Source organism: Lissotriton helveticus, chromosome 9 (genome assembly GCF_964261635.1).
Source record: "Lissotriton helveticus chromosome 9, aLisHel1.1, whole genome shotgun sequence".
Lineage (NCBI taxonomy): Eukaryota > Metazoa > Chordata > Amphibia > Caudata > Salamandridae > Lissotriton > Lissotriton helveticus.
In genome coordinates, this window is record NC_136070.1 from 257,176,035 (window position 1) to 257,189,951 (window position 13,917).

General features: G+C 44.9%; 1 protein-coding gene across 2 annotated transcripts in view; it reads right to left on the minus strand.

The window, feature by feature from the left end:
- RPS6KL1 (ribosomal protein S6 kinase like 1) overlaps positions 1-13,917 on the minus strand; it is a 92,880-nt gene that overhangs the window by 34,223 nt on the left and 44,740 nt on the right. The window contains exons 8-9 of one of the 2 annotated variants that reach the window (XR_013600908.1): positions 7,736-7,796; positions 372-454 (exon numbers count right to left, since the gene is read on the minus strand). Coding sequence is in view for 1 of the 2 variants with exons in the window: in XM_078659903.1 (XP_078516029.1) it covers positions 372-454; positions 7,736-7,825 (173 nt within the window). In the remaining variant the exon portion in view is untranslated. Of the gene's footprint in view, positions 1-371; positions 455-7,735; positions 7,826-13,917 lie in introns of both variants that reach the window. The other variant, XM_078659903.1, reaches the window with a different exon arrangement.

Here is a 13,917-nt window from a genome sequence, read left to right on the forward strand (position 1 = left end):
CTGAAACTGAAATCCACTGCATACCAAAACTAGCAGGAACATTAGCTTTGGAATGAAATCTAAAAAAAACTTTCAAGAAGTTTAAGAATACTTTTAAATGGACCTAGCTGCCGCTAAATCTTCCCCTGTAGAATAACCTGGGTCACAGGGCTCACTGTTAAACTAAAATCACGTAGAGCAAACAAGTGCTAAACCTCTTTGGAGTCAGTTCCCTGGCCCAGAAAATGCTGGGCATTTTTGTTCTTACGAATTCAGAGAGAACATTCTGGTGGCTAACCTCTGGCTTCAAAAAGCAGAAAGGATATGTTGGCAGTCGGATTTTAGATCTCTGTGTCAACTGAATTCAAGTTAAAGAAGCAAGCTCCACTTACCATTCCAGTGAGTAACTCGTACAGCAGTGCCCCAAAGCTCCACCAATCACAGGCCTCCGTCACTTCTGTGATCCCACGCACCTCTGTGGACAAGAACACTAGGTTTAGGTGGCGACAACTGTTGGAAGCGATTCCCAGCAGAACTAATCACATACCGTGAGACACAGCAGAATGAGTAAAGTCATACTAGGGCTAGCTGCCCCGCCAGCACTGTAATGCTCTTCATGAGCATAGCATGCGTTTAAACCACACAGGTCGAACCTAATTCTTTAATACTCTTTCGTCTAGTTGCCCATTTTACAGAAAAGCAAGGCTACTCCATATACTAGAAAATGAAGAAGTTTGGTGATGAATTCAACCACAGACATGTTGCCTTCAATGAGCAGCATGCATTACAATTCATCTAGCAGTTATGACCTTTTATAGATTATTACTTAAGCTGAAGAACCTAATGTAGAACAATCAAAAAAGTTATTTGCCTTCGGTAAGGATATTTCCACCAGTAATAATGTTATTGAAGGGAAGTACTTATACCTCAACTGCTGGAGTTCCAAAGCAATCCTCTCTAGGATATAGGTTTGAGTGGAGCAGATTAACACAGAAAGTCAAGCAACACAACTATGACACAGTATGCATCTCTCCGTGTCTGTGACCTATCGCAACGGTGCTTTTCAAAAGTAAGCAAGGATGACCAAGTAGCCGTCTCGAATGCCTCGAGTGCGAGCAGTATAAGCATCTATCGCCCTTGTGTAGTGGGTCAAATGCCAAGCAAGGGTCCTTTCTTCTCCAAGGCACAACACATCTTTAGACTAAGGGTAACAACATGAGACAGAGCTAGTTCACAGCATTGCCCTTAGCGAGCGAGTCCCACAAAGAGCTGTTCAGCCATTCTGTTTTGTCTTCTGTGGTCCTTTTACTTGGTGAGTTGAGGAAGAAGAGTGGCAGACTGGCCTATGCGAAGGGTAGAAGTGACATTCAGCAATGAAGAAGGGCAAGTTGTCCTGGTAGAACTCAGTGAAAGGCGTGCAGACCAATAGTCTGATGAATCACTGACCCTATGGGTCTTTTGAACCAGCAGATTGGGCAACTGTGCAGTGGCTTGAATGGAAAAGATGTACGGAAGGTAGAGACCAAATTTGAATCCCACTGCAGAAGGTTGTAATTGAATTTGTGGAAGGAAAGAGATATACATAATAAAACAGTTGAAGTGTGGAAGGAAAGAGATATATATAGTAAACCTTACAATAAGTGAGCCTCAAGTGATGACAAAGAAAGATGGTTGATCAATCAGGCATATGAAGGCATATGAAGCCAGCCAGATACCTTTTACCGTGAGAACCGCCAAGCCTTGCTGGGCAAGAGAAAACAAATTGCAGATCGTCGAAAAGGTTTAAACGTTTTGACTAGCACCAGGCAATATAATTTGTGAAGCACCCTCCACATTGGTACATGCAGAGTGGTATTTAGACCAAGTCAGACGGAAAGCCAATGGGAGGGGAGGATCAGTTGATGGAACAGGAGTCCTGGAGATGAATGGACACCAACCAGTCCCCTGTATTCAGGGCTAGCACATCTGGCTCAAGAAAAGCATTTTGAACTTGCCCTGTAAATGAAGAGATCTAAGCGGCATTGGTCCAGGATGAGACTTTCATCGTTTTTGAGGACTAAGAAATAAAGGTAGCAAAATCTCCTTCATATCTCGTGCAGAGGAACCACTTGTAGAACCCCTCTGTTCAACAGGGTACAAACCTCCAGCTTCAAGATTGAGGCGTGTGATAGACAGCACTCGTGGGCAGGAGGAGCACAGTTGTGGAGAACAGGAAGGGAATGTTGACACCCTTGCACACCCAGCAATTAATCGTATCACACTTGGTGGTGAACTAGAAAACTCTCCACCCATCATAAGCTGGTGGCAGGGGCGATTAGTCTGAGAAGTTCTGAGTCAACAGATGGTGGAGATTACCGCTTCTGCTGCTGGAATCGGTTAGGCCCAACTTTGCCCATAAAGCAGCGTTATAGCTGTTAAAGAAGAGCTGGACTTGCTGGTAAAGTTGTCCTATAGAGAAGCTCTGGATTCGACTGCCCTATTGGTCGAATTGCTTTCCTGAGGAGGCTAGGCCCAGAAAGTGCACTGAGGTCAAACTGTCATTAAACCATTCCAGGGAGATGTCGGCCTTCCTCAAGAAGATTCACTTGTCCTCAAAGGGCATGTCCCTATAAAGGAAATCTTCACATCTTTCAAGAATGAATGGCCTGCATCAGCCGTGTCAGCACAAGGTCACTGCTGGGGCCATGGACGAGCCACCGGCAGCTAAATCCAGACCACACTACAAGATCTGTCTGGAGGAGGAGAACCATTCCGAATTGAGTGCATAAATGGCTTTTTCAAGTGTTCAGGAAGGCTGATCACGGTCCTTTTTGCCAATCTGCACAAGGCGTGGGCATTAGCCAAAAGGGCATGTGTTGTTGCCAGTGTGCAGGGCTAGGCTGCCTAAAGCAAAACCCGTTCTGCCTATAGAGTCAAACATTTTGATTTGTTTGGAAGATTAGACGTGAACCACCAGACTGTCTAGTGAAGGATTATATGCAGGAATGTTGATTAGAAGGCACAGGGATTCTGGCGCTGTGTCAGGCCCTTACAGGGTTTCTCCTAGGCAGCTACTACACATTTCTAGAGCGCCACATTGAAAGGTAGTTCAGCTTCTGAAACAACTGAAGACAAGTGGATAATTTTAGTAAGATATCAGACTATGTTACAACAGTGAGGCAAGGATAACTCCAGTGCTTCTGCTGCTTTACGTACCACTGAGGTAAATAGAATTTTTCTGTAGGAGGGCCTGTGAGTAAGGAATGTCTCCTTCTGAAGATATGTCCAGGCCAATGCATTTTGTAGATCTAAGTACAGGACAGCATCTGTATTGAAATGAGGGAGAAGGTGATCAGCCTGTATGTTTTCTACCTCTGTGCCAAGAGCCTTGACTGGACATTCCTAGGGCATCAGAATCGGATCTAAAATTTTCTGCACCCCGGCGAATCTCTGGGCCCTAGGGCAAAATTCTGCCAAGGAGATGTCATCAAAAGAAACATACACTTTTATGTGGCCACAAGGACTTCAGACATCTCAAAGTCCACGAATGGAGCCAGCTAAACCCCTAAACCCACAGGAACGAGCCCACCCTTGACAAGTGGCCCAGAGGGCAGCAGAGCCATCTTGAAAAATAAACAACACGGACTCCCGAAACGTCGGTCCTTGAGATGGATCAGCCCACGAGTGTGGACAAAACACCAGTTTCATTTTTATAAGAAAAAGAACAGGTTCCCATGACAAAGAATATCTTCGGGTGACAGGTTGGATCCAGAAATATGTTACCTATAATATGTCACATTATGCAAACCTTCTCAATGGTGCCTTGCATAGTGATGCCTTGGTCAGTTGCACCTTAGAATAGTACAGCCATGCCCAGGTTTCCTGTACTGTCATGCACTCCTGTCAAGTGACTAATTCAACTGTGCTAGAAGAGTTGGCGTTTCCCACCTCCCTTTACTCCCACCGTCTGCCTACCTGTACAACCTAGCGCTTGGACGCCCCAGGGCAGCAATCGCGCACTATAAATTGACATTTCATTTAATTTCATTTCACAACCGAGAGGAGTTTTGGCTGCTGGGGCGCTGAGGATAATGGGGAGAATGCTGTCACTCCCAGAGGAAGAAGAGTGAAAGGGGAGGAGGAAGAGCAATTTAGTTTAGTCTGGTTAACGAGCTGTATCTCTAAATCCTATTGGGTGTTTTATGTGTATGGGTGACCACACGTCCCCCTCTCTCAAAGACATAGCTCTGTTTTCTCATGATTTTGGCTAGAACTTTGAGGGCGATGAGGCTGATTAAATCATTTATCCAAGTTTGTTCTAAAAGACAGGTATTGTATTGTCTTAAAATATTTATTAACGTACATTCAGGTACAAATTAAAATTAATCTCAAGGTTACTTTTTCCCACTGATTACTCACCATTGAGAAGGTTCGCATAATGTGACACTTAGAAAGGTCTGCATCGCTGGCTGGGTGTAGGAAACTAGGTTTTTGTTGCAGGAGTCACGCCAACTGTTTGCTTGGTATTTGATGCAACTTTGACTTGAGTGCACTGGGTTCCTGCTAACCAGGTCTCCAGTACCAGTGGCCTTTCCCAAAAACAAGGTAACTGGTCATTTGGGCCCGACTGGCCAGGTCTTTAGTACCTCTGCAAGTCCCTAGTAAGTGGTGCCCCTGCTGCCTAGGGCATGGGTACTAAACAGGGTACCTTAGAGCTGCAGCATATCATGTGCCACTCAACGGGACACCGCACCAAATGCGGGCAGATTGTAAATGCAGGCTGCGTGACAAGGTTCTCTAAAAAGTGAAAACACAACATGGCACACACCCTGTGTGCCATGTCCCTGAACACTGCATGTAAGATTTGCACGTCACCAGTACAGCAGGCCTTACAGCCCTAAGGCAGAGTGCATTATATTACATATGAGGACATAGCTGCATGAGTAGATATGCCTCTGTGCTGGCCAGTTCAATTACTGACAGTACAAATGTCAGGTATGTACTGGGCACTGGTTAAAACGAGTTTCCCAGTTACATAATGGCTTCACTGAAACCTGTGGCATGTGGTATCAAACACCTTGTATTAATACATCCACACTGATTTCAGTGATGGATCTACAAGTACCTGTACCCAGAGGGTACCTTAAAGTTAACCCCTGAACACCTACTGACCTCTAGTGCATTGGCTGACTGGTCCTGTCCAGCCTGCACCACAAACACGTTTCTGAACACCTGTAGGTGAGAGTCCACGCTCTCTGGGGTCGAAAACAATGCTTGCTGTGGCAGATGTTAGCACCTCCTCCAAGCAGGATGAATAGTAATCAGCATATCAAGGCAAGAGGCTACAAAGGCCGCCATCGCCTTTGATAAGCAAACCTAGCTTTCCTCAGACAAGGGAACTGTCACCCCCTGCCCAGGGCCCATTTGGCACCAGGACAGGAGGGCAAATTAGCTAGCCAGGAACTGGGTTAACCCTCAGGCTAGTACTATCCCTTAAGAGGGCTACCTAAAGTGAACATAACTTGGACAATTTCACCATCTTGATTTTTGGTGGAATTAGGTCCTTTGGGTCAGGGTTATGTGTGTGTAGTCACCCTAAAGATGAGTAGTCCACTGGCTACTAACTGACACTCCTTGTAACGCCCCTAAATTCAGTATTTAGGTGAAACCCCTGGTGCCAGGACTACATAGTCGATGGACACAAAGAAGGAGTGGACAAAGAAGATTGCTGACACGGAAACAGAGGAGCAACTACCGACTTGGTGCCAACCCTTCCAACCTGCCTGCTGCTCCTGGCCCTTTTGGAGAAACTGACTTGTTCTGCGCTGTGCAGACCCCAAGAAACCCAGAGGGCTGCCAGTGCTTCGCAAATCACCAGAGAAATCCCTTAGAGTAGAGGAGCTACTCCCCTGCAACCACAGGCACCAAAGAAACAGAGTCCGGTTCACCTTCCTGCTGCCTACCGGGACTACCAACGCTGCCGCCGCCCTGGAAGAGGTTGCAGTGTTCCCACAGGTCACATCCGTCCTCCCTCCAAGTGCGGGGATGCCAGGACCAACCAGAACTGTTTAGTACCAATACCTGGGGAACCAGACCCCTTGCAACAACTGATGCTTGTTGTGTCCAGCCCAGACACAAACACCAAGGAAGAGCAACCTGTACAATGAGGGACTTCAGGTCGCAGTGAGACCCACTTCGAGAGTGGCCCCTCTGACAGAGGGAGCATCCGACCGCAGCCACCCAACACCTCAAAGTACCTCTGTACCTGCGCACCACAGCCTGAGTCAAAGGCTGAGCCCACCCTTGGGTTTGCCTAGACTGGACAACCAGTGACCACCTGTAGCCTCTCTGTGCAAGCCCCCTCAACCGCGAGTGTCTCCTGCAGCACAAACCTGACACCTAAAAGCACCACTGCACTTGAGACCCGCAGCCTGAGGAGAGGAGGACCAACTGTGCCCCTACGTGTCTGAGCATCTCGAGGACTAAGCCGCCTTTGGGCTCGCCCGAATTGGCCCCTCAGTCCCTACTTGCAGCCACTTTAAAACCAGACCGTTCTCTGTTGAAGAGAATGGGGCACCAGAAGCTGAAACAAACCTCTGCCCCCATACACCACAGTGCCACCCCAAGTGACCACTTAGTGTAGGCTTTGACCTTGCACCCTACTCACCTTAAGTCCAGGAGAAGGGTCCCGTTAGTCGATGACAAGTGCTGGAATGCATTATATGTTTTTCCCTCTTAGGATAACATTACCGCTCCAGAAATCTACCAAGAGTGAACTTTTGACACCTGTAAAAATTCATAACTCTAAAAGTACTTACCTGATTCCAATGATCTTAGTATCTAAACTCGTATATAAAAATCTGTGCTATTTTCATAAAATGGTGTTGGATTTCTTTATGGAGTATGCGTCTCATTTACTGCTTTGTGTTTGCAATAAATGCTTAGCACTATCCTCTGATGAGCCTAACTGCTCGCCCACACTACCACAAAATATAGCATTTTGGTTATAATTTGTGCCTCTGTCAACCAATTGGGGTTTGCCTGGACTCTGTACACAGTGTACCTTATTTTGTCCCACTATATAAAGAGCCAACTTCCTACAATGGGCGTTTGGGAAGTACTGTACAGTGTATGGGTCACTTGGAAAAGAGATGCTTTATGCAAGGGACTGGTGATCAAGTGTATTGGACACTTTGGCTTGGCCACACTGCATGAGGGACAAAAGGGCTGCTCTTTGTGAAGGCCAATTGAATAGGACATTATATGAGGGATATCATGGGAGCAGTTTGCCATATAAAACACTTACTATACCAAATCATTCAAGAATACCAGGTTAGAGCCACACACTTTCACTGGCTTGGCCAGACTGGTGAGTATTAAGAACAATTTGACTGGCTACACTGGGTAATGGACACTTGGGAAGGGCTTCTGTGCTTCAGCAACAAGAAGTGGTGGTGCTCTACCCGGGTTGTGTATAGACGATAGCACATATGGCATCATTTTGAGTTTGGAGCAAACACAAAATTCTACAGTGTCTGAAATACGCTTGACTGTCTGGATTTCCTCCACTTTAAGGAGAATATTGTGGTTGCTTTTCACAAGGTGAAAACGAAATAGGAGGATTTTGAGTTCCTTCCAAACTCTACATGAGGCCCATAATATTGAACAGTGCAGTGTACCGGGTTTAGGATCCTCTTATCTAGTGGCATGTAATGAGAAGAGAGCGAGACAGTTTTACTCAGTACAATGGACAGAAGGATGCTGGAGATGTTCTCACCTGGGGCTGCATACAGCTCCTCCAAAGCTCGGCTGCTGAACTGCGGTTCCACCTCCGGCCACTGACCAAAGTAAGTGAGACAAATGTGACCTAATATGAAGAAAGAAGGAAGGAGCGAGAAAGACATGAAGAGTCAAGGAAGAAAAGATGAAAATACCAATGGGGGAGAGTTTATGGATAGAAAGGGAGGGAGACAGAGTTGGATGGGAGATGATACGGATGTTAAAAAGGGAGAGAAGATAGACAGATGTAAGTTAAAGTCAACTTACAGAAAACAACGTTCAACAAGGGTAGAAAATTCAAGGTGGGAACAAATGCTGCATCCCAGAAAATGCAGTGTGCCAGGAACCCCAACCCTTAATACAACATAGTAATCCTCCACGTGCAGTTATAACACAAGTTAGATTATACAGAATGTGCCCATTGCATTATAAATACACAACTACATGGTACTTCCCAAAAGAGAACTTATCTGACACAAAGCATGAATAAGTACTTTTCAGAGGCCCCTTCAACATTATGCCACTGCTTGTACCTGGAAAGTCTTGGTTCACCTCAACTTTAGGAGGCTCTAGAAATATGGATATTGTGACAGGCAAGCTATGTTCTATGTTAGATCACTTGAGTGGCATTGTTATGAGTCGTGGATGTCCTTCTAATGAATCTCATACCATATTAGTATGTGATTGGGGATTTTTCAACACTTGGAGATCATTTACTTAGAGGTACAGCATGCTATACAAGTGCAGTTACTCATCCATTCAATCACTTATGTCCACTATTAGAAAACTAATAATGTAGTATGAGAAGACACAACATTTTGGCACAGTGAGAAGCCAAGGCATTATCCTCGACTCAAAAATAACTTGCCACATTTGTATTGCATCTGTGGACAGCGCATCTCACAACCACCTCCTCCAACTCTGGACATGTTCGCCCATTCAGAACCTTCACAGGCCATCAGTAGAGGTGGGAACTCCCAGTTACACCACACAGATCGTCCTGACAAAACTTAAAATCTCCCAGCTGTAGCAGAAATCCACAGCAGTTTGAGAGTAGGAAAGAGCCCCTGCAAATCCATCTTCCCGACACAGAGATCACTCTACAATTATGTGGCACATCCCCAGAGACAGCTCTATATAGGATTACTATGTTGCACACCTCCAGCGTGTACACTCATAAGTTACTCTTCATGGTAGATTTCAAATAAAACAAACAAAAAGAGCCCCAGCGGTGGCACTCCTTGACCCATCTCCAATGGCCTTCCAGCATGGTCAATATATTGTAGATGCAGAGTACACTCTGGCACTGACACTATTGGATACCCAATGGTCTATCACCAGCTGTGACACCACAACCATTATTACGAGAGACTGTTCCCCACACCAGAATTACTCATTCCGGGTTTACCGGTAACTCCGGATGCAAAGAAAGTCCAGCCTATTACGAGTTGCACCAAGGAGGGCCCATGAAGAAATAAGGAATTACTAGGGTAATCAACAATTCTGGGACAGATACCCACAGTGATTCCTCATTGTGGGACACATTTTCAACCAGTGTTTTCAGCTGCTCTGAGGAGCCAAAAACTCCAGCTGAATGTTAAAAATTCATAAATATGCTGGAGCTGAAAACTGTGGTCACCAGTCCCGTTAGAATTAAGAGGACACTCGCAATAAGAGCCTAAATATTAGATAGTTATATTAATCTCCCAACAATTACATGTGCAATATATCCCCCATGTCTTCATTGACAACACCGCTATGCAGAGGCAGTGGCACTATGTGGTACATATCGAGGATCTGCCTAGACCATGCATGATATGCCCCTGATTCTGTCCCAGATGAGATAGAACAGGGATCATCTCCAAAGCCTGCACAATAAGGGTTACTGGATGTACCTCTGCTTCTCCACTGCTCAACTCTGCTACTGCCCAATACATCCAGAGAATCTGCTCCCAACAAATAAATTACACTGTACATCCTCCAAGGCGGTCCTCAGAAGTGACAATATGGCCACACAAATGTTACTGATACCATACATGTCAAATCCAGAAATTTGGTCTCCCGCAGTCACACGAAGTACTGATCTGGGACTTGCACCCAACAGCGACACATTATGGCACTCCCACAGAGCCTGCCCTATGCGGAATGAGTGAATGTTATATCCCTAGAGTCTCCTCCAGGGAGCGACACCATACAGAAATTCTGCAAAGCCACTGGGGAATTAAACAGATTGGGACATCCCCAGATTCTGCCGACAGTACGGACATGGTACATACCCCCCAGTGTCTGCCCTGCGGCACTAACGTAAGTATGTGTTTTACTTTTATTATGCACAGTTTACTCACAATAGCTACTTATTGCTCAGGCAAGGAGCCAAAAAGATGTCCTCTGAAATGCGGAAAAATATGAGTTTGCATAGTCAGAGAGAGCTGGAATGCGAATTCCACAAGGAAGGAGTAGGAACCAAAAAGATACAATACCTAGGACATTGTTTATGAAACTGAAGAAACGTAAGCAACAAATTTTCCTAGATCGAGTAGATTAACTGAAATATATGGTTTCCCATTTCTATTCAGAATGGAGTTTAAGCCTCACATACGGCCCTGCCACAGCATTGAAATATGATGCAGCACCATTTGCCTGGGGACTCCCCCAGGTGCATGAGTTCACAAATCAAAATGTTGTAGAAACTTGATTGGTGTGCAGAAATATTTTCAGAGGGTCAGTGATATTGGCAGGTATACAGAACTGCCAAGCAATCATAAATAAAGGTACTAACCAGGATAGTATCATGGATTAGAGCATAATTATCTGAAAGCTCATAAGTTGCAGATGGAGCAACAAGGGGCCACAACAGCATTCAAGTATAGAACCAAAGAAAGAGTCCGGTCCAACGGGAAGCATATTGCTTATCTCAAACAACGGGAGTGGGAGGATCACCCACACATGCCTCAGGGCCTTCCTAAGGAGTTTCAGAGGTTCTCCGTCCATCCAAATGCCATATGTTCTGGCTAAAATGTGAAGATGTTTCAAACTCATCCAATCCCCTACTGCAGAATGGAGTCTCTAGGTCATAAACAATGAAACTCAGGCCTCAGTCCAACTAAAGCAGGTGCAGTATCATCAGCAATGACTGGATGGGCTGAGCCAGGCATAGAAGGCATTAGAAATGATAGATTGGGGAGAGGAGTTGGCCTAACGGCTAGGGCGGTCGACCTCGAATCTGGGGAACCGGGTTCGAGTCTCGGCAATGACGCTGAACATCCTGCGATTCTGGGCAAATCACTTAATCTCCCCGTGCCTAACAAAAATGAATGTGTCCTCATGTAATGCAACTGGTGCTATGTAAAGCGCTCTGATACCCTATACCGGGTCAAGTTTGCGCTTATAAAACTCCGTTAAAAAAAAAAGAAAAAAAAGATGAAGGAGGAGCATGCGTCTGCCCCTTAAGTAATGAGAAAACTTGAAATCTAAAAGGTGGAAGGAAAAGAAGTAGATGTATTCAACTAGAAATTAATAAATCCAAGATAGAAATGTGCCAAGAGTATGTGCTAAGATAACCTGTTCGATCAAGACGCTGAGACTGATGGTTCCAAGTGCCCCAGAAAGGTCTCACAATGCAAGGCTAACAACGCTGCCTCCATTGACTACTCAACAGAGATCATCTAGCACACTATTACAGACCATGAACCAAGTCGGCCTAAAGACTGCACGCAGACAATACAGACACTTTGCCTGTAATTGGGAAACTAAGACAATGGGTACTTAGGGAGGGCTTTTCCAACAGTGTTTTCACAATGTTTTTCACTGCTATAGACAGAGCAAGGTTCTGTAGGGGAGGCACATTTCATACCCTACTGCAACTTGCAAACCTGTGACCCTGATAGAAGAAGCAAGAGTGTAGGAGTGGGGGATATCAGTCCTCTGCACAGCTGGTAATAAAGAAGCCTCCGGGTGATGGCAGTAGGTTGTCATAATCTGTTTTCCAATCTTTGCTGTTACTTATCAGTCAAACACTTGTCTACATCAGGGCAGCTTCTGTACGGGTCGAACTTTACAGGACTTAGAGATAGGACAGGACAACTCCCATACGTATCTCTGAGAAGAGCTATTGTCTGTGTGAGGAGGGATGTCTATAAACGCAGGGCTGTCTGTATGAAGGTTGTCCCTGTAAAAGTTGTTCTCAGAAGAGGCTACAGGTTAGGCAGGAATTTCTATGTAATGTAGCCGCGTGAGAAGGAGATGTCAGTGTGATGGGTTGTTTGAGTGAGGAGTGTCTGTGCGGAATGTTATGTGACAGTTTTTCTGGAAGGGGACCTTTGTAAGGTGTGATGTAAGTAGATTGCACCTGTTAGAAGATTGTGGCTATGTTAAGAAGAGTGTGTGTTAGGAAGAGCACATGTGTCACTGTGAGGTGTTGGTGTAAGGGGATAGTCAATTCCTAGGATGTCTTCATTAGGAAGATTGGCAGTGGGAAACACCATGAGAGGACCTACATACAAAATAGGGTGTATTAAATAAGAGCTGCACAGGTGGGGGAGCACAGAGAAGCCGCTTATGGAATTGTAAGTATGCAATTTAATTCGCTATAACTTATGTTCAGGTTGTTTAAAAATGTCCAAAGCACCTATTTCCATTGCATCGTACCATGCAAAAGAGCTTAAAGTATTAACAGAAAGATAGGGGGAAGCATGATTTTCAGCATTTTACCCTGGGAGCCATTCTGTTTTAAACCAACAACCATAGGACGAATATGGTATATACATAGCGTCACCCTCCGATACTCAGGGTAATTTAGAAAGGCATGCAAGTGGTAACAACAGGTGCCAACGCAATTTGTTCTTGGCTTAATACATGGGTCTATTAGGAACGGAGCAGCTGCTCTGCTTTTAGTCAAGGCACGTTCCCCTAGGTTTAAGGTGGTGGTAGTAGCCCAGTCAAATGTAATAAAAGGAGGTAAAATCCTGTACTCAGACGATATTCAGCCTAATGGTATCCTCACCGAAAGACAGAGTCTCTTGCTCTAATCCTGAAAGGAATCCAGGCTTAAATGATATATCATCAACTTATACTGAACCCAATCAAAAACAGAATTCTTATGGATTTCACCAGCAAACTGCTCTACGCTAATACAATCTTGGCTAAATGCTCTAAACTTTCTCGACTGCCAACCATCCATCATTGACGGCAAAATCCTTGGGATTACACCTAGACAATACTTCCAGCCTTCAAACCCACATCAACTCCACTGCAAAAGGTTAAGGGACACATGCAGCAAGATAAGGAATTGCGATTCTTTAATAGCGATTTTTAAGGAACCGCAATTCCTTATGCATGTGGGAACTGCAAAATAAATAGAAATTCTACACATTCCCTTATAGCCAATCGCAAATTGCGATTCGCTTTTAGGGAATGCAAGAGGCCTTTATGAATGAATAGGAAAGCATTCTCAATTTGCGATTACCAAATAGGTACTCGCAAATTGCGAATGCAAGGGTGATAGGGGGTCTAAGACCCCTCCATGATGCACCCCAAAAAAAAAATTAAGTGTGCACATGTGGCACACACACATCCGCTAAGAGCATGTGTATGCGCCACATGGCACTTTGAAAAATGCAAATTTGTGCATTTTTCCAAGGATTTGCAAATTACCATCAACTTGAATTGTGATTCCCTAAATGCATTCGCAAAATAGGTAATCGCAGAAATTGCGATTACCTATTTTGCAAATGCATTGATTTTGATGCCTCGGAAATAGCTTCTTACCGGTCGCAAACGGCCGATTCTGTGAATTGGCCAGTTTGCGACCGGTAAAAAGCTTGATGCATGTGTCCCTATCTCCAGTAAGCTACACGTGCCAGCTGAAGATGTAAAAAATGTGTCCAATACCTAGTTCTATGCAGACTGGACAATTGCAACTCCTTGCTTGCAAGCATCCTGAAACTACTTCACACCACTGAATGCGGTTATCGACACAACTATAAGGTCTAAGGTACCAGGAAAGCTGACCACATCACACCTCTTCTGATATTCTGAAATTGCTCCCTATCAAAGCTAAAAGTGCGGTAAAAGTGCAATTCACTATCCTCTTTTGGCTCCAAGCTCTTGCTCAGAAAAAAAAATGTTGTTTCATGGGGGCAATGCAATTATGCATTACCAATTGTCTACAACTAGAACTCC